The following is a 21252-nucleotide window of genomic DNA, read 5'->3' as shown; positions in this document are numbered from 1 at the left end:
GTTTTAACATGATATCGCCCTATTATAATTGTGGTGCCTGTGTGTGACAATAAACTCTTTTAGTTCCCTAAAAGTCCTGCTGACTTTTCTGTACACATATAGAAAATAAAAATAATTTAGGGCTTCTGAAAGCACAGTAGGTCTACTTACCTAGCACTCAAAATACACTTGATACGATATTTTAAACCTAACCCAGGTTACAGTCTGGCTAGAGCGCCTTTCTTTCCCAAACAGCACTCTGACTTTCTGGAAGATGGACTGTTTTCCTGATAGCCTGTCCTGAAGACACCTGGCCAGGATTCTCTCATCATCAGCTTCTACTGAGAACATGTGTAATTTTAGACTCTGTTCCAATCCTCAAATTCTCTAAATCCATTAGAGAACAGAAAGTTACATAGTAGCATACAAAGTATGAAAAGTTAAAAAAAAGAATAACTGGACTTAGTGGCCCAAGCAGCTGCACTGAATACTCTCATCACAGGTTTCAGCTTTGTAAATTAATTCATCTGCAAATAATGCAGTGTCTCCAGATGCAAATTCAATGCTAGAGGGCTGGTTTCTTAAGGATTTAAGTTTAAAGTCAAAGGCTTCCTGCCCTGGGTGTTACAAATAAGTAGTGTCCTGTGTCCTTTCTTTTTCTGGTCTTTTTTTTTTTTTTTTTTGCTCTGAGTTTGTTCATCCAATCATATCCCAGTATGCAAATACATTTTGGCCCTTGCAGATAAAAAGGAACAAATTAAGTCAAGTGCTCTATCAGAACTGGACCGCCTGTCACCTGTGTTCCAGGAGCTGAACCAGAAATGTCCTCAGGCATGCCAGACATACCTGCCCCACTCACCAATTTGAAGACTCAATATACTAAGGTAAGTACAATTTATATTTGCTTCTTTGACTTGGGTTCCTAAAAACTATATTCATTAAAGTATGAAAGGACAATTTATGTAAACTTGTGTAAAGAGCCCTTTGGAACCAGTGAACTTTACTAAGCAGTTCTTTTAACTTCATTACAACTGGAAGGAATGATTAGAGAAGCAGATACTGGAAAAACTTACTGGAAAGAGCCAAACCAGTGGGAAATGATAGAAATCAAGAAAGGCGAAAGAGAGCATACTGAAAGAGCATCACGTTTCCATATGCTTAATAAATTTTTATTTCTCCTATTTTGTTTTGTTTTCATTAAGATGCATGTTTAATAGGAAGGTTTAAGTCTGATAATTAGATTAGAGAGCTCCTGTTTCAAAAAACTTAGAAATGGACTTTCATTGTTTTGCATATTTGGGGAAAGAAAACATTCTTATTTATGTCTTCAGCCAGGATTGTTGCCACTGGGACAGATGTATGATCATTAACAGATAAATATTTAGAGAAATAAGAGCAGGAGCCAGGTCTAGACTTCACAATCTGCAGATAGGGAGAAGGGGGACAAGGATTCTGCTTGTGCATTTCTGAGAGCATGTCTGAACTTAGCCTGTTTCACGCTGCTGCCAAGTCTAAATGCCTGCCTCCGTCTCATAGCACAGAACTCCAAACTAGACAAAATAAACAAGCAAAACGCAGTCTAACAAATCTAATCACTTAAAATTATCTTTATGGTGTGATGCGGAAAATATAGTAAGAAAGGAACTACTGCAACTCAGAGGAAAGCCCTTCTGCTTTCTGAATTAACCAATGAAAAACAGAGAGCCTTATAATTTAATGATACAGCAAAAGTTCCTGCTCTTTTATATTTATTTCCGTGTTTGTAACCGTGAATGGTTTTGCAGTTCTAAGGTTTGTTTCACTTTCATTTTCAAACGTACAACGCATGAGGAAATTGTTCAGCTCATTGGCTCTTTTCCTTACGAAAATGTCAGCAGAGATCAGATTGTGACTTTAACGTGGTTGATCAGCAGCTATGAAGTGTATTGAGGTATTATTTCCATAGGGTTTTAGTAAAGAGGAAAATGTTTTCCATTTAATTTCATTAAAAATGGGAACATGAAAAATGTGGTGAATCTATACAATTGGCATTTGGCAAAGGTACGCCCAAAAGATCTCAGGACTCTAGTCTCCCTCGCTTTCTTATTCCAGGTTTGGCATTCACAAGAAATTTCAATTCAAAGTAGGTACTCACTAGAAAAACTTACTGGAAAGTGTCAAACAAGTGGCTGTTACAGAAAACAAAAAAGGAGAAACAGTATAATGCAATATCATCACTTTTCCTTATGCTTAATAAATTTTTATTTCTCCTATTTTTTTTTTTTTTTTGGTAAATCTCTTGTTTTGTTTTCATTCCTTTGATTGCAGCTAAAAAATTTTCCTCCCATCTGTTATTTCCTCCTTTAATTTCCTTTTACACTTTTTGACTCTGAGTCCCAACATTTTGCTTTGCTGCCTCAGGGTTTGAGTTGAAAATAGATGTCAGAGATCCACCCTTGAGTTTTAAAAATTTTTAACACTGCACATGACTTTTGTTCAGTCTCTCTCCATCATTATTCATCCTCTATCTTGTCCTCTGTCCCCCTATTACCCACTGCCTTTGGTAATTTTTTAAGGGTCCTAAGGCTGAGGAAAAGTTCATATAGAACACTCGTCACCCCCTGCATATTGACACCACTACCCATCACTCCTCATGCTGTGACCCAGGATATCAGGTTTGGAAATCCACACAAGTGATATAAAAGGTTCACCCTCACCACCCTCTCTCTCCCTTGGAATGTGCTGAAATCCTTCCTGCATTGAAAGTGTGATCCATTAAGATCTCTCTGCCACCTAGGAAGTATTGGCTTCTCTTACTGAATCTACAGCTGCTGGCCCATGGCTGCCTTGCAGAGAGAGTATGAGTTTAGGGCATCTGGTGTGTTCTGGGGGGAGTCAGGGGCTCTCCACTTTAGTCCACAACCTTCAAAATCTCATATCAACAGATAAGATGAATAGATCTTTATTTTGCCTAGTAGTGAAATCCAGCTTAATCCAAGCCAGAAATTATTTGAGAAAATTGCTTATTTATTTCAAATTGTAGCATTATACCAAATGCATTACATAATAGATTTTACTCTGGAAAGGCAATTGTTTTTACCAGATTATGACTTATTCTTGGACACAAAACTACATCCAGGAAAACAGTCACTTATTTATCAAAGATAATAGGATACATCTCTTAAAACCTGACATGTCTAAACTTGTAAGAGTAAAAATCAGTTTTTAAGTTTCATCAACATTCCCATTGATTAATTCTCCATATAAAAAGCACTTGAAGTCCAGGAGTATGCATAGGCATCTATAATTTCCAGTCAGTATTGGGAACCTAAATTGACATCTACTATATATACACATATCATTCAAAAGTATTCTTAGTCCAAAATTCATAACTAAAATATAAATAATTTAATGGTTAAATAGAATCCATGAATATTTTACTTTTATGATATCACCCCTTTTCCCCTAAACTTGCTAAAGGCAAACAACAAATGGAAAATGACTTAGTTGCCAAGATAGAATATTTCTACAGGCCTAAAATAGATTTTATAATTATTGTAACAAACACTCATTAGCCTAGACTTTCTCCACATAACCATTAAATATGACAACAGGAAGAGTGAGTATCCAAAGACATTTGGTCGCATAGCTAGAAGGCAAATGCCAAAGGTAAAGCTAATAAAGTTAAGAGAGAAAAAATGTTATTAAGGTAATTCCTACCAATAAATTTCCATAGCTAAACGGAAGAAAAGTAGGGTGCAATACCTGGCCTAACAACCCACAGGGCTTGTGGCCTTGGGAATACCTGTGGCCTTCTGGATCTTTGAATATAGCCCTTTGACTGAATCCAAATTTTCCAAAACAAGAGCAATTAGTTCTGTGAAGTTTGGATTTGGTCAAGGGGCCACACTTGGGGATCTGGAGGGTCACATGTGCCCTTAAGGCCATGGATTCCAAGTTCTTTTTACATGCTGAAAGACCTCTGTTTGTAGGAGAATGTACACAATTCATAATTTACAAACTGTATTATTGCATTATGCTACTCCAAAACTTTGTCTCCAATGATTGGATTATTAAAGTAGTCTCTGGGCTAATCTCCTGGACTTTGGTTGCTCTACTTCAAATCAATTGGGGGTACTTTAAAATCAATATTCATAACACATCCATTTGATACAGTCATTCCTTTATCATATTCAGAATGGAATACAAACTTCTTACTCTGAGGATCAAGCTCCACCACAAATGCACTTTATTTTCATCTTCAGACGTTATCTATAACTGGTTTTTGCTGGAACTCTCTGTTCTGTTAGGAGCTGATCTCCTTACTGTGTTACAGAATTTTCGAAGGTTGGTCCTTCCTTTTCTTATTGTTTTTCTTTGCACCAATCTAATCCCATCCTTCAAGGATGCCCTCTTCCAGCCTGTGCTCCTCTATGCTGTTTATTGAATAAACTTCTGCTTTGGCCACTTTACTCCACAATCCTTTAATTCTTTACTGCTGATCTTAGTATAAATACACTCTCCTCTGAGGTTATAGAACTCTGGAAAGCAGTGGTGATGGTAACTCGTCTCACATTTTCCCACAGTACCATCCAGAGTATGTCGCAAGTCTTTACTCATTATTTCACAAACACTTTTCTGATGAAACAGAGACTAGCCAGGGTTACATAAATATAAGCTCAAGTTCAAGCAAAGATTGGGTCCATTGTGTGGTCCTACATTAAATGTTAAAACCGAATAATATGGCGGGCACCTTGGCTCACGCCTGTAATCCTAGCATTCTGCGAAGCCAAGGCAGGTGGATATGCTCAAGGTCAGGAGCCAGAAACCAGCCTGAGCAAAAGCGAGACCCCATCTCTACTAAAAAAATAGAAAGAAATTAGTTAGCCAACTTAAAATATATAGAAAAAATTAGCCGGGCATTGTGGCACGTGCCTGTAGTCCCAGGTACTTGGGATGCTCGGGTAGGAGGATCGCTTGAGCTCAGGAGTTTGAGGTTGCTGTGAGCTAGGCTGATGCCATGGCACTCTAGCCCAGGCAAAAACAAAGTGAGTTTCTGTCTCAAAAAAAAAAAAAGAAACAAACAAACAACAATAAAATTGAATAACACAGAGAAGTTGCTGGTAATTTGGGATCTATTATAGCTGATGTCTTCTGTTAACTGCAGGCTGCCAGATAAACTTGTGTTTGACTTTAGGTTGATGATCATTTACAAAACATGCACTGACTTTATGCTGAAGGGAGAGTTTTATATACAGTTTAGATATAACATTTTGATGATGAAACTAGATGGTACATACATACATACTGTAATGAGTCTTTCACCGAAAGATATTTGGAGAGTGAAATAAGCTCTTAGGTATTGAGAGTATATGGAGAAGAACTTGAAACCACAAATTATCACAGACCTAAAGATAAGAGACTCAGGCAAGAGCTGGAAAGTTTCAGCACAGACCTAACAGAATGTAATCAATTCTGTATGTTGTTCTTAGTTTATTTTTTTAGTGAAATCATACTGTAGAAGGATAGAATACTGGGTATACCTCTGCCAGAATGATATTGTGTTCTCTTAATTTAGAGATACAAAGTATGAGGAGATAATACAACCTTCAGGGCAGAGAGAAGGTAGGACTAGAAAGTGAGAGTAAGTCCAATACAAGTTTTGAAAGGCTCATTAAAAATCTGGACCAAGTACTGAGATATCTTTAGCTTTTTGTTTCTTTTTATTTGAAATTTTTATTTTTTTTTATTTCATCATATTACAGGAGTACAAACATTTAGGTTACATATATTGCCCCAGCCCAGCCTCAGTCAGAGCTTCAAGCCTGACCATCCCCCAGATGGTGGGCACAACACCTATTAGGTGTGAATATACCCATCCCCTTCTCATGGGCTGCTATGTAGATATCTAACATTAACAGAACATAATGTGGAATCTAATAGTAGGATATTAACATATTATGTGGGATAAGAGAAAAAAGAGTTTAAACCCAGCTGGAGCAACTGGTGAAATCTTCCTGAGGAGATGGTATATCAAGCTGGAGTTTGAAGTGTAAGTAGAAGAAAATAGTGCAACTCCTGTGCGAAGGACAGCATGAGTAATAGTGTGGAGTGAAGAAGAGCACATTGTTTGAGGCAGTAGAATGAGTCAGAAATGAAGAGTAAACTGAGGGACTGGTCGGACAAAAGGTTGTAATAGCATATTGGGGCAAAATCACTAACCTCCTTGAGTGCCATGCTGAGGAGTTTGACAATGGAGACTCACCAGTTTCTAAGGAGGGGAGGAGTGTAGACAAAATCTAAACTGTGTTGGCTGAGGAAGACTATTATAACAAGTTGAAAATTCAATTTTAATTAGGCACAAGTAGTGGGAAGGGTGATCAGGGAAAGGTTTTTTATAATAGCGTAGAACAAACTGATGCAAAAGGAACTGTGTATGTTGTTAAGAGAAAAGGACATAGTGTATGTGAGAGAGAATGAGAAATGCTTGAGCAAACTTTAGAACTTTGGTGTTGGGAGCAGCATAAAGCTAGAGATGGCAGTGAGCTGAGTTTGGGACAAGTTGATTAAGGTCTTTCCCAGTCATCCCTTGGAAAGAAAAATACTAAACGTCCGAGGCTAAGGATGTGGAAAAGAAAATACTCTAAGAGTTAGTATGTAAGTCTGTAAAATGTGTTTCTGATTCCTAGAGTGCTGGCTCACTCTCACAGACATTGGGCAAATCACTGTAATCTGAGTTTATATTTCTTTGAGTTGAACTAAGATGCCAACCTTTTTCTCAAGGGATAATATGATGAATTTTATAGTCTTCATCTGTGTTCAGTTACCTTATCAGAGAAACAAGGATTTTCTTGATACGTCCATCTTTCTCATACCTCCATATATGTATCTTTAGACCTCTGATCTCCTCATTTGAACTGCTTCAGACTCCTTCCCCCTTCCTTCATGCATGGCCATGTCTCTTTCATGTCAATTCCAGGCTGGACTATAATTCTTTTGAACTCCTCCAAATATATAGGATGCTGCTGCTTTGTTCTATGGATAATTGTTTTTGTCCGAACAGGCAAATAAGGAGGCTTCTCCTCCTCCTCATTTTATAGCAAATCACAAGTATCACAGTGTACCCATGTGCAGAATGCTATGGGTCATAGCTATGGGTAGCTGACGTATTGTAGGTTACTTGACTCAGTTGTACTTATGAACCGTTTATTGAGGCTGAAGTCACTTGAGGGCTGGAATTGTGTTGGACACTGAGGATAAACCAGAAAACCAAACAAAGTCAGTTCTTGACATTATGGAGTCTACAGCCTAGGAGGGAAGGCAGACATGTAAAAATAAATATTTGAAAAGGGACAAATTTCACTATGAATTTACAGGAGACAAGGCACTCAGGAATTTAGGGATACATAGTAACATATATTTCATTAATTTTACAGAATTTTAAGCTATGTCATTGATAGAATATGATAGAATATCTAAGTTGGTGAACACTCATAGGTTGATTTCAAAGATTACATTTATGTCACATATACACAATATAAGTAACAGATCTAGCAATGTATAATCTTGATCATGATCAATGGAAATTTTTAATAACTAAGTAACTTGCATTTAGCATAGCAAGTTATTAAAACCTGGAAGGGGTATTTCAATTCTCCCTCAGGGTTGAGCTATCAGTAATTTATCTTTAAATATCAAGTAAAGAGGAGTGTCAGAATTAAGATAATGTATAAACCCAATGCATATGTCACTCTTCTTTTAAAACTCCATGTATCAACTACCCATGATTCCAAATTAAATAATGTAGTTCATGTTGTCATAAGTCTAACAGCAAGTTGCAATGTGTAACAGCAAATATTGTACTTATGTCTACATATTATATAATTATGTGTTTACTTATTTTCATGTTTCAAATAATAAGAAAAAAATGAAACACAAAAAATGAAGGGAGGAAAAGAGAAGAAATACTAACTTTTGTCAGAAACAGAACATAGGTTTATTCATCGTAAAAGTATTTCTTAATTTGAAGTTGTCAAGTATTGTTCTCTACTAAAAAATAATGAGATATCAAAGATGGCTGCTTAATGAAATGCAAATTTAATGTGTAAAAGTTGGAAGCTGAGACTTTTAAAAAGACATACAGATGCTTTTTAATGTTTCTATTACAGTATACATGGAACAAAATTGCATATTACTAGGGTTAACTCTTTTTTTAGATGCATGTCTTAGGTATCCCTAAGAAATGTAGTGCCTGATTTCATTTGGTAACAAATAAATTATCAGGAAATTTTTTGAAAAGGAGAATGAAACTCCTGTGCTTTTAAAAAGCCAGTGAATCATGTCACTAGCTAAATTTTTCTGAGCAAACTTCTTTTAAAATCCTTTATTTCAGCATAATTATTATACTAGCATTAAGACAGTAAGATATAGAATTAGAAAGTAGTCACTTATGATATCAAGTCACCAGTAGCCAAAAATGAAGATTTTGCGAAATTGAAGTGGAAAATAAAAATAATGTTTTTTAAAGATCAAGCCCACTGAAGCCTCTACTCTTGCCTCAATTTCATGGCTATTTCAGATAAAATCTTTCCTTCCCAGATTATCTCTTCCAATCTGTATTTTCTCTTTTTTTTTTTTTTGAGACAGAGTCTCCCTTTGTTACCCAGGCTAGAGTGAGTGCCATGGCGTCAGCCTAACTCACAGCAACCTCACACTCCTGGGCTCAAGCAATCCTGCTGCCTCAGCCTCCCGAGTAGCTGGGACTACAGGAATGCGCCACCATGCCTGGCTCATTTTTTCTATATATATTAGTTGGCCAATTAATTTCTTTCTATTTATAGTAGAGACGGGGTCTCGCCCTTGCTCAGGCTGATTTCGAACTCCTGACCTCAAGCAATCTGCCCGCTTCGGCCTCCCAGAGTGCTAGGATTACAGGCGTGAGCCACTGCGCTCAGCCAAATCTGTATTTTCTAGAGTGGAAATGAGCGCATATATTCATGAAACTTAAAAGCAATTTGTACTTTATTTTAGAGAGAGTGCGTGTGTGCATTCATGCAAAGAATGACTAAAACAGCCAATAAATTTTGAAGGGTGAAGAGATATACATCATTTAGGCATTGCATAATGCTTTAAGTTTATAAAAATTTCCGAATTTTGCTGTATGTTTAAATATCTTTGTACCTACTTTCCATCCCTACAGATCTTCATAAACAATGAATGGCATGCTTCAGTGAGTGGCAAGAAATTTGCTGTCATTAATCCTGCAACTGAGGAGGTCATCTGCCATGTAGAAGAAGGAGATAAGGTGAGTTTTTAAACACTAGTTCCATTTTTATGCCAGGTTTCTCGATTTCTTGCCATTCTGGGCTCCCAAACTCCATTGCAAATTCAAGAGACATGTCATAAAAATATAGGTTCTGATGCAATCTGGGGAACTTTTCTAAGTTGTTCTTGGTCCATAAAGACACTCAGTAGTCATTTGGTGATGATGATGAGCTTGTGCTTATGGGTGTCTTGGTGAAGTTTTCATAGTATTTTTTTCTTGCTTGATTTTAAACTAAAATAATGTCTAGATTTTTGATGTTTTAGCTCTGGAGCCTTGATCATTTAGCTTTGCCACTGGAATTAGTTTTATAGGTAAAATAAATCTGTGCTCCTGAAGTTCCATTTGAGATTTTGTCAGGTAGTCTGAGGACTTTTCCTGGCACAGTTCGCATAGTTTACCTTCTTCCTAGCGTGTAGTAAGGAAAAGCTGATGATCATACTAGAAGCCTTGGAAATCTTTGCCATTGACTTGCTCGCTGCTTATTGACAATTACTACTGCTCAGACAAGCAATCAGGGACAGTCAGTAACATCCATCAAAGCTTCATACCAGGTCAGGATGCTGATTGAGGTAGTTGGACATTTGATCACTGAAACTCAATTGTTTATGATACAAACTGTTCATGGTGAGCTGCTGTGCTTAACATTGGTGCTTAACAACCAGTGCTTGTCTATTCTTTTTGGAATTATACAAAACTTTTGTTTTTCAGTTATTATTGATGTTCTTGCAATTTTGTTGTCAAATGTATAGTAAACTCTGATAACATTGCTTAATGAAAGGTACAAATCAAGTAAATTACATAGTCACAGTCAACCTGATATTCTGAAACTGACTCTTCAGATAATGAGCCAAGAGGTTTGAGACATTTAATTTAGAAGTAAAATGGTGCTCACAATGGGCTGTATACCTCCTTTCAATGGTATTATAGAGAAAGGAAGAGGGGCAAGAACAAATGGAGGTTACAAAGCAAAGATGTGGGTGGGAACTGTTTTCTTTTCACTTCAGTGGCTCTTTTAGGCTATATTGACTAATCCTGAAAACTGCTTTTAATACTAACGCATGATCTAACAAATAATTGGTGGTGATAAAAGTAAATGTCCATTAAAGTACGTGTCTGTGACAGATGTAAAAGTAGAACTGCTCTGATGACTATTTTCTGCATCTCTGAATGAACTTGGTGTGGAGATGCACCATGTGGGACTGATTGAAGAGTTCTGTTCTTCCTTAACTGTGCTTAGCAACCTTTTGATATCTCAGCATCATTTGAACTTTCTTCTTACATTCAGCTTGTGGCCCATTCCTCAAGAAAGGAACAATCTAAATGTCATAAGCAAAAATGTTATTAATGTCGGCAAATCTGAGTTTATGTATCCAATTCTTTTCTGGTTAATTCAAAAATTATATCTCTCAAAATGTCAGTCTTGGACCAAAATTCCAAGACATCGTAGTCTTGGAATTAAAAAACAAATGTAAAAATTTTTGTTATATAATGAAATCTATTAAAATATGATTTATTATAAAATGTCATAGAGTTTGCATCCTTATATAAAATCAATGTAACATGAGAAGTCTGTGAGATAGGTAATCAAATTATTAAATATTTATTTACTGCCTATTGTAGGCCCTGAATAGTAAAAATTATCATAGCTTATAATACAGATAGCAGTAAATATTCAAAGGGTTTCATTATTAGGGCAGCCTTGAAGAGCTATAAGAGCTAGACTTTGGAGTCAGATATAGGATCAAATTTGCGTTCTACTGCCTGCTGGATTTCATGTCCATGAGCCATAGTCTACATACCTGAAAACCAAAGTCAGTGATGCTCAACTATAACAGTACTGGTTGGATTGTAAAGGACTTATCTTGTGCCTAGAGCTTCGTAGGTTCTTGACTAGTAGCTGGATTAGTCTGGTGATGGTTTAGGTAGATTGATATTTGAACTGGCTGTTAAAAAATATGTAACATTTTGAAAGTAAAGTGGTGTAAAGTAGTATACTGGTAGAACATTCTAGGCAAGGAGAGTTATAGCAGCAAACGTGAGAAGGAGTTGGATCAGATAGGGTAGAACAAATGTGAACACTAAGTTTGCATGGGAGAGGTGAAGCCCAGTAATGTTGGGCCTTGAGAATCAGTCAGAGAAGTTTGGCCTTCAGACTGTAGATAAAAGGGAATAATTGTATACAGTTGAACGAGAAAGTGATAAGACAAAAGTACTTGAAGGTTGCCTGGTAGCAATATGCAAGACAGTTCAGGGAGAAAAGAGAATGAACTTGGGAAGGCTATTGACGATATGAACAAAGAAGGGCCTATATAGTGCAAGACAGTGAAAACAGAAAGTAGGATTAGAATATACTAGAATTCCTAAGAGCTATTGTTAAAGGTTGATTTGACTGCTAGGACTACACTAACAACTGTTATCACTTAACATCTGTCATATAGAAAATGTGTTTCAAGTGTCACTTTATGTAGTCTTCAACACAACCCTGTGAGATAACCATGTCCCTATTTTAAAGATAAGAAAACTGAAATTTAGAGAAGTCCTGCCACAACAAAAGTTCATCAGAATGTTTTTTACTGTTTATAATAATGTATTAGGGTGATGATTTGGTTGTATGTCTTTCCCATTAGATTGAATATTCCTAAATAGTAGTCTCCTTACTTCATTTTTCTGTCATTAGTAGCCTAATGCTAAGAATACTATAGAGTGGCATGTTTATCAAATCTTTAGATCGGGCAACCTCAAACTACGGCCCGCGGGCCACATGTGGGTGTTTTTGTCTGTTTGTCTTTTTACTTCAAAATAAGATATGTGCAGTGTGCATAGGAATTTGTTCATAGTTTTTTAAAAACTATAGTCCAGCCCTCCAATGGTCTGAGGGACAGTGAACTGGCCCCCTGTTTACAAAGTTTGAGGACCCTGGCTTTAGATGGATGGATGTGTAGTCAAATGGCTCAAAGCTTACATAGCTAATAAGGAGAAATCAGAATTCAAATCTGGATTGTTTCGTTCCAAAACTATATATTAACTACCATTATTCTATTTCTGCTCCTGCACAATGAATATATAAGAAAAGGAAGGGCATGATCTAAAGTATATAAGCACAAGGACATCTTTCTTTAAAGAAGAATTATCTAGGGCTGTGTTTTCCATATGGCAGAGTTACTTGTCCTGAAGCCACTTTCTCCATATCCCTTTGGGAGGCCAGAATTCCTCAAATATCCCATATTTGGCAAAGGCTGATGACAGGACACTGAGCAGAAGATCCAAATGGAAGCTGTGTCACACAGAACTGATTAAACACAGAGCAGTTTATATTATATAGGCCATAGAATCCACAGATCATACTGGCAATCTCAGATTCTTATGCCTTGCTTTTCTAATGCTTGCTATTTTTTTTGTAACATTGCTGTCTAAAATTAACTTGAAAAAAGTTAGAACCTATGTGATGAGACAGTGTCCAAATATAAGCAATCAATGTTATTAACTGAATGTTCCAAATATGTACTGTGTGTGTGTGTATATACACATACACAACACAGACATATATGTATATTTCTCAGGAAAACGAAGCAATAAATGGATATATTTTATTGTATAAACTCATCATTCTCCAGTGTGTGATCTATTATAGTGAAAGAATCTTTGCTTGTAGTCAGTAAGTATCATCACTTGATCAGACCAGATTACATTTCTAAAACCTCCCTCTTACCCCAGATCATCTTAGTTTGGTGATAAATGCAATAAAAATTATATTTAATTTGTAGACTTGTAAGTTTGGGGTTTCTTGATTGAATACAGCCTAAGGAGGAGGATATCATTTTGAGATCCATGCTTCTCCAAGGGGGAGATGTCATGTTTGGATGAGATTTAGCTTAATAGTGTACAACTTAACAGAGTTAGGTTAATTACTCTTCCCTCCCTCAATTCTCAAAGGGAATTATGGCTCCTGTAAAAATTTGCAACCCACTGGCCTATGGTGTAGTCATGATTTATGGAGCATACATAGTTTCATGCAGTGACCAGTTCTATGTACAAAATAACCTTGAAATGATCTATGCCTTTAAGGTGCTTGCAACTGACCTGACAGAGAAAAAAAGGGATATATGAAGTAGTAATGAAAGAGGAAAGTGGTGATTCCTGTAGTAAGTATATTCTGCAGAGCTCAAAAGGATCTTAACAAAGTTCTGCAGGGAAACATAGTGGCCAGGGCAATCTTTGTGACTGAGGTAGATAAGGAAAGAACCAGAGGAGATACCTGGTACAGAAAAACACAGATGAGTAGAAAGAGCTTGCATGAAGACAATAGGAGAGTGGAGTCAAAGAGTCTAGACTGAGTGTGGAATCACTTTACTATTTGACTTTTGCTGGAATGAATGTAGTTTAAAATAGTGCATTATTAATAAAAAGAAAATGACTTCTTTACCTGCTTAGTGTTTAAAAAGATCTCTTTATACTCAGATGGGAAAGGGGGAGGGGCTGCCCCCTGCAGACCGTTCCATATCCCAGGTCCACTTCCTCTATGCCTTTTCCCTCTGCAATAAAAAAATGGTCACATGTTTATAATGTTTACTCTTCAACAGCAAAGAAAAGTCCTTATTCACCCTTTAATAGGCCCTTCATGAGAATGGACAGGCTGTATAGAGTCAACAGAGATCAAAGAAGATATTCACTGCTTTGGATCTTGAGCTTCTCCTGCAACTCCTATCATTCAGTCACCAAGGGAGTGTGATGTGTGGTGAGAGCAAGCAAAGGCTCTACAGTGAGATGAGCTCTGTTTAAAACTCAGTCCAGCCACCTTTAGTTACTATCTTTGGGTAAAGCTCCTCTGTCTTTGCTTTAGTTTCTTCATCTGTAAAATGGGGGACATGTTTTTCCCTTTAAATGACTGAGAATTAAATGAGTTAAATGAGCTATGTGTATAGTTATTAGAACATTGCTCGAGACATGGCAAGCATGCCAATGATAGCGACTATTACTATGATATTTGCATCCTAGGAAGTCAAGCATATGCAAGATGTGTGGAGCTCGTCATTCTAAAGATTACTCAGCAAGTGTAACTGCAATATGGTGTAGTTGAGTGTGCACGGTGTGCTAGACTTTAGGCTATTGGAGACACAGTGCCTGCTTGTAAGGAGCTTCAGTCTATTTCACTGACTGAAATTGGATTCTATGATCCAGTATGTTCAGCCTACTGAATTAAATTCCCTTTGACCCACAGGAGGATGTTGACAAAGCCGTGAAGGCCGCAAGACAGGCTTTTCAGATCGGCTCTCCATGGCGTACTATGGATGCTTCAGAGAGGGGACTACTGTTGTACAAGCTGGCTGATTTAATGGAAAGAGATCGTCTCTTGCTGGCAGTGAGTATTAACCAAACTGGATACTGAGATAGAGCTCTCAGAAGCATTTATTGTTTGAATTGGCAAGTTGCTTTGGTTTTAGTGATCACTACATGCTCTCTCCAAACAAAATGAAAAGACTTTATCTCCCAGCTTTTGTGTAGGACTCTGACCATAGAGTTTATTCTCAAATATTCATCTGTACTCCAGTTCTGGGTGATGTTAATTTCTGCTCCCACAATAGATTCCACTGTCTAAATGTTGTCAAACCCCAAGTTAAACCAAAATTAAAGAAATTTCTTTCCTTTATCTTATAACTTCTTCTCAAATCCTTTAAGAAGGTCACATGCAGTTTGAATCTCATGGAATGATGTACTGGGTTTCTTAAAGTACTTGACTGGTGAACACTTTTAGATGAAAACTCATGATTTGTGAAAGGTGCCCAAAATATTTCTCTAAAATAAATCTTATTTCTTTTTAGAGAAATGTATATCCAATAGCCAAGATATTTAATAAATGGCTATTTTTCCCTCCCTGAAATATGTGTTCACAATGGTCATAATTAAATGATGTTCTTTTTACAGGTGAAAACGGCAAAGATTAAAGGAAAAAAAATCCAGTCGTTGATGTGTTTATAAAAATGTTTTTACTTTGTTTTTTAATTTATATTTTAGCAGTTACATAAGTCAGTGGGTAATATCCTTGTGGAGGTTATTTCCTTGTTTTTTGTCTTCTCAGTTGGACATTATAATGAAGCCAATTTGGTACCAAACCAATAGCAAGATCAGATTACACTGTAAATTGTTAATTGCCTTTAGAATCTTAAAGTGACAGTTACAGAGAAGTCTGCTCTAAAAAACAAATCAACATTAGCAATTATAGTTAATGAAAGAACCATTTATTACTCAATTGGCAACTCAGCATAATTCAAAGTATGCAAACATATGGGACCAGGGGCTATGTACAATAAAACTATATTAACCAAAATTTCCTTTAGGAAGAAAGCATAATTTGCTTAAAATTGGCTTCTCTCATTTATGTGATCTGTTGACTGCCTGTCAGCATAAAATCCTATGGGGGAAAAGGTACAGTCATACAAAAATTGTGTCTGATTAAATTTTGTGATGGTAGACATTTTAATACAAAGACAAGACAGCTTTAACAGTTTATCACCTGGATATTCCTGTCAGGTGCTCACCCCAGCAGAACATTATATCCCAAAGAGCTCTTTAAAAGTTCTGCTTAAGAAGAGAAGGAAAAGAGGAGATAGGTCATCCTGTAATGAATAGGGCACTAAACTAGAAAATGTTGAACTTTATAGACCATTCAAATGATGATTATGATAATAATGGCAAAACTGGGAGTTTCATCATTAAAAATTGTGCTGAAGAAAATTATGAATGAAAAATCCAGGTGATACTTACGTTTGTGTGTCCAAATTGAATATAAAAATTAAAAATGATTATTAAGGCATCATTAATAGTCACTGACACTAAATTGTCACACAGAGTTGGATTACACAGTAAGTGAAATCTTGGTGAAACTCTGATCTGACTAAAACTGAGCATCATTCTCACCTGCTGTGTGTATGTCAAATTGTGACTGATTCCTAGAAAGTTTGTTAGCTGGAGGACATTCAAAATGAGATTAAAAAGCACTAGTCTTTAGAAACCAGAATCTTACAACGCTTTGTACCCAGATCTTGCTATATGACCTCCAGGAAGCCATTTTAACTGTTTTTTAGTGTCTTTTTTAAAAAAGAGGAGGTTAGACAAGATGACATAATATTTTATCTATGTGCAAAATTCCCTGGCACATGATTATTCATAATACGTGCTATATATTTTGTTCAAACTAAAATGTTTACAGAATTTTAGGTTTGGAGTTTGATTTGTCTTTCAGACAATGGAAGCAATGAATGGTGGAAAACTATTTACCAACGCATACCTGATGGATTTAGGAGCCTGCATAAAAACATTACGATACTATGCAGGCTGGGCTGACAAGATCCAGGGCCGTACAATACCAGCTGGTAAGTAGCTTTGGGAAACCACTAGAGGTTGGAGTAGCAGTGAGGAGGTTACTATAGAGCTCAATAATTTTAAACTCTCCCTTTTAAAGATGTCGACCCACTAAGGCCAAATTTTTTCCCCCTAGATTTTGAAACAACACAGCTCTGAACTTGGAAGTTCTGTTAAGATTCATCAAATGGCTTTTTTATTTTTTATTTCTTTGCTGCCAAGAAGACTCAGACCCAAGTTTAAAGTTGTTTCAGCATAATCATACAGAACACAACACTATGCATATTTTAGAAAATATTAAAGTAAGAACATGCTTATGGCCACAGTTACTGATTTGAGGCACTTGTCTCTCTAAGCCCCAAACTTTTTAAAGCTGGCCTTTGGAATTATTTCTTTGGGTTTATTCCAATAATGACATTTTTACCCTTCTATAAGGGAATTATTTATGCCTCTTTGCATGTCCAGGATGAGTTCGTTGTGATCATCTGTGCCTGATCAAACTCACTACAGATAGACCAGACTGATTAAAGAAACTAATTCGCGTTGATTTGCTTCAAATAGCTTCAAAGAAAGAAGGAACTGTGTTTATAGCCTGAGTTAATGATTTATGTGCATGAACATGTATGTATATAGTAGAATATGTGCAAAATTGGGTAGAAATATGAAAAACACTTTATATGAAATATGAAAAAGATTAACTTTGGGAAAAAGTATTGGTAGAATTTAATTCATGTAAACATATTGACTTGAGGAATACAGCACCCTCCACCACTGGCCCTGATGTGCATTTCCAGTCTACTTGGAACATCCACTAGGTCAGAAGTGGTAGCCAGAAAGTGAGAAGAGGAGAGTGAAACTATGGTAGTACCAAGAAATGTGACTGTTTCAATGACTATCTCACTTTATTCTGGAACAAAATGGTAGAAGCCATTTAAAGCACAAATAGATCTTGATAAAGAGTTCTTGCTCAAGCCTAAGGCTTCTGTGGGAAACTACCGGAGCCAGCCCGCGACATGTGGCACCTGGAGTTAGGGGGCGAGGCTGAGAAATGAAGAGACAACAAACAGATGGGGACGGGAGGACAAAGTCCTTGGTGACTGCCCTGCCGCGTTTATTTCAGTTGCTATTTTTATACAGATAAGAACAAAGGAGAGGTGAAATTCAATGGATACATGTCTTCGTTAAACCAGAAAACAAAACGGTTCTTGTCTTTTTCTCAACCATGCGTCATTTTGATAGCCTTTTCCCTTGCTTAAGCCGTTTTTCTAGTCTACAACTTAACTTTCTTCTGATATCAATAAAGCTACAAATACTCAACTATGATTACTCAGACAGTTCAAGGAAAAGAGCACCTAAGAGTGATTAGCAATCCTGGGAAAGGAATGTGCAGGGCTTCAGGGGGGCTATAAGCTACGAGGGCTACGTGCTCAGGATTACTTCAGTGACCTTCTATAACTGCTACTGCTATCTCCAGCACCCTCCGTGAGCTGGAAGAAAGGCCAAGAATGTCAGAGCTCTTAGTCAAGGCGCCAGGTGCTATGTCTCAAAGACCCCAGTTTTCCAGGCAGCAACCGTACTTTAACTCTCCCGTGTCCAGGACAACTCCCGAAAAGAAACAAAACAGAACTGAACAGAAAACACAATATGACTCTCAGAAGGACCACATTAAACTCTGAAGCACATGAATCACTCAAATCTAGATTGAAAAGAAATGTCTTTTATTTCGGAATTTTGTTTCCACGAATTAAGAGAATTTACTTTTATTGTTTGGTAGGCAAAAAGAAAACATTTTAGAACAAGTGAGTAGGAAAGGATTATTAATTATAGAGAAATTTTAAAAACTATCTTATTTTTTAATTTTACTAGTTTTTAAATTGTTATGTTTTTGAAAAAAAGTTACTATTACTGATAGAACTTAGAGCTGCCATAAACACATCTGAATGTGGTTCTTCTCTTAGCTGGAGACCTCTTCCTTTCTTCCTCCCTTTTTTTTTAAATTAAAATTTGAGAGGAAGGATGGTTTAGCAATCAGCCCTCTTAGATGATGAGAGACAGAATTAATTATCTTTCATATTATTTCCAATTTTATGTTTTGCTTTCACCTAACTCAATTTTATGGTTCCTGTCATTCCAATTATGATGTGAGGGCTCCATTTTCATTTGTGAACAGTTGGAGATGTGTTTAGTATTTTAATTTTTGTCTACACTATTCTCTCATATCAGCCCCAAACCACCATTCTATGAATGATGAGTACATTTGTCTATATATAATTGTGTGTGTTTTTCACTTTCTAGATGGAAACATTTTTACTTATACAAGACATGAACCTATTGGTGTATGTGGTCAAATCATTCCTGTAAGTTGTTCTTCTATATAACTCTAATTTTTTGAAAAAAGAATTCTAATTTTATTAGATTAATAATGAAGCTTCCTACAACACAAATAGATTCTTATATATTTGTTTTTATTTATTTATTTAATTTTTAATTTCAGAATATTACAGGGGTACAAATGCTTTGGTAACATAAATTGCCTTTGCATTTTATGAGGCAAAGCTACACAAGCATGCCCATCCATCAGGTTTCCCGCACCACACCTGTTAGGTGTGAATTTATCCATCCCCACCTGCCCCTCCTACCTGCCCGATCCCCAATGAATGTTACTTTCGTATGTGTACATAGGTTTTGATCAAACAGTACCAATATAATGGTGAGTACATATGGTGTTTTTTTTTCTATTCTTGTGATCCTTCACTTAGAAGAATAGTCTCTGGTTACAACCAGGGTAATACAAAAGGTATTAGTTTACATTGTTTTATGGCTGAATACTTCTCCATAGTATACATGTACCATATTTTATTAATCCACTCATGTATTGATGGACACTTGGGTTGTTTCCACATCTTTGCAATTGTGAATTTTCCTGCTATAAACATTTGAATGCAGATGTCTTTTTTTTTCTTCCTTTGAGAAAATACCCAGTAATGAGAATTGTAGGACCAAATGGTAATTCTACTTTTAGTTCTTTGAAGTATCTCCATACTACTTTCCATAGAGGATGCACTAGTTTGCAGTCCTACCAGCAATGTATGTTCCTATCTCTCTGCATTCCACCAACATTTGTTTCGGGACTTTTTGGTAAAAGCCATACTCACTGGAGTTAAGTGATATCTCATGTGCTTTTCATTTGCATTTCCCTGATGATGAGAGATGTTGAGAATTTTTCATGTGTCTGTTGCCATTAGTCTTCTTATATATTTGTTAAATATAGAGTAAATATAAGATTTGTTGAACTGGATCTCTCTGTGACTAAACAACCTAGATGTGAATTAGGTAGTCCAAAAACCTGTCTATATCACGGTATGTCTCTTGAGAGTATTTCGGTACTATAGTATCGACAGATACTATAATTTCGTACTCTATGGGTTGTTTTTTAAAAGTCATATTATGTCTTCTCTTTAAGAACCATGTTTTACACGTGTATGGCAAAGCGCTCATGACTGGCACGTCTGCAGGTCGCCATTTTAGTGAAATGTAGTAGACTCGATTAGTCTCCAACACTCTTCATCTCCTCATTGAGGCCTCTCATTACAGAGAATACTACCAACCAAAGTGTTCTAATCCCAAAAGATATTTTTAAGTTAAAATGAAAGGAATGATACCAGAGGCATTTAGAGCACTGTATGGAGTATATCATGTCTTAATATAAGAGGCTCTGAACTCCAAGTTCTTCTTAAAGAAGGTACTATTTTTTAAGAGGAACTTTCAAGATTTTCTTTTAAGCTTAACAAACAGGAGACGATGCAAATGACTATGTGTCTTTAGCTGACATCCTTCCAAAAGCCAAATAAAAAAATGGTGAAGTATCTTGAAGTTCTTAGATGAATAAGTGGCTATTATCTTTTACTCCAATGAGATTGAAATGTATCAGTATCAACATTTTAATGAAATTCCTCATTAATTCAAAAATTACAGTGACATCTATAAAAACTATGTAAGTGCAAATACTAATAATAACTAATATATACTGTGTGCCTATGATGAATCAGTCACTGTGTTAAGCTCTTGGCCCATTTTCTTTATTAATCCTCAGGACAACTGTCTGAGGTAGAGAGGACCATTATCATCACTTAAAAATGATGCAATTGTACACACAGAGCAAGTAACTTGTGTGACTTCACATGGCTGGTAGTGTTTGAGCTGAGCTTTGAAACCAAGCACTTAGTTTCTGGACCCAGGATATCTTTGTCTTTAGCAAGATATTTGTCCTAGAAATAAATGCTACTAATGATACAATCAGGTAAATAATTATAATAAATCATCTGTGGGTTTGGAGGAATACTCATACTTTTTAAACACTTACAGATAACTTAATATATGCTTAATGATAAGCCAAACCACGCAGTGATTTTTATCTTCCGTGTAGAAGAAGAACTCTATTTGACAGCACTTGATTAAATTTTGGAGCCCTCTCTTACTCCTTTCCCAAATCTAGTTTATTTAGTGCATTTTAGCATTTACTAGTTTCTTTTAGCAACAAAGTTAATTAGAACATACCAGATGATTACACAACAATACTACAATTACTTTTTAATATCTGCAGGGGGGTT

General features: G+C 36.3%; 1 protein-coding gene across 1 annotated transcript in view; it reads left to right on the top strand.

Moving 5' to 3' along the window:
* The window catches only part of LOC105874767 (aldehyde dehydrogenase 1A1), a 127678-nt gene that overhangs the window by 79891 nt on the left and 26535 nt on the right, over positions 1 to 21252 (top strand). Inside the window, exons 2-6 of the mRNA XM_012770892.3 lie at positions 722 to 863; positions 9158 to 9262; positions 14502 to 14642; positions 16524 to 16653; positions 18938 to 18999. Of these exons, the coding sequence (XP_012626346.2) occupies positions 801 to 863; positions 9158 to 9262; positions 14502 to 14642; positions 16524 to 16653; positions 18938 to 18999 (501 nt within the window). The 5' untranslated portion in view covers positions 722 to 800. The remainder of the gene's footprint in view (positions 1 to 721; positions 864 to 9157; positions 9263 to 14501; positions 14643 to 16523; positions 16654 to 18937; positions 19000 to 21252) is intronic.

This window comes from Microcebus murinus, chromosome 12, assembly GCF_040939455.1.
Source record: "Microcebus murinus isolate Inina chromosome 12, M.murinus_Inina_mat1.0, whole genome shotgun sequence".
Taxonomy (NCBI): Eukaryota; Metazoa; Chordata; class Mammalia; order Primates; family Cheirogaleidae; genus Microcebus; species Microcebus murinus.
Note: the sequence above shows the minus strand (reverse complement) of the source record. Positions and strands in the feature narration are given on the sequence as shown.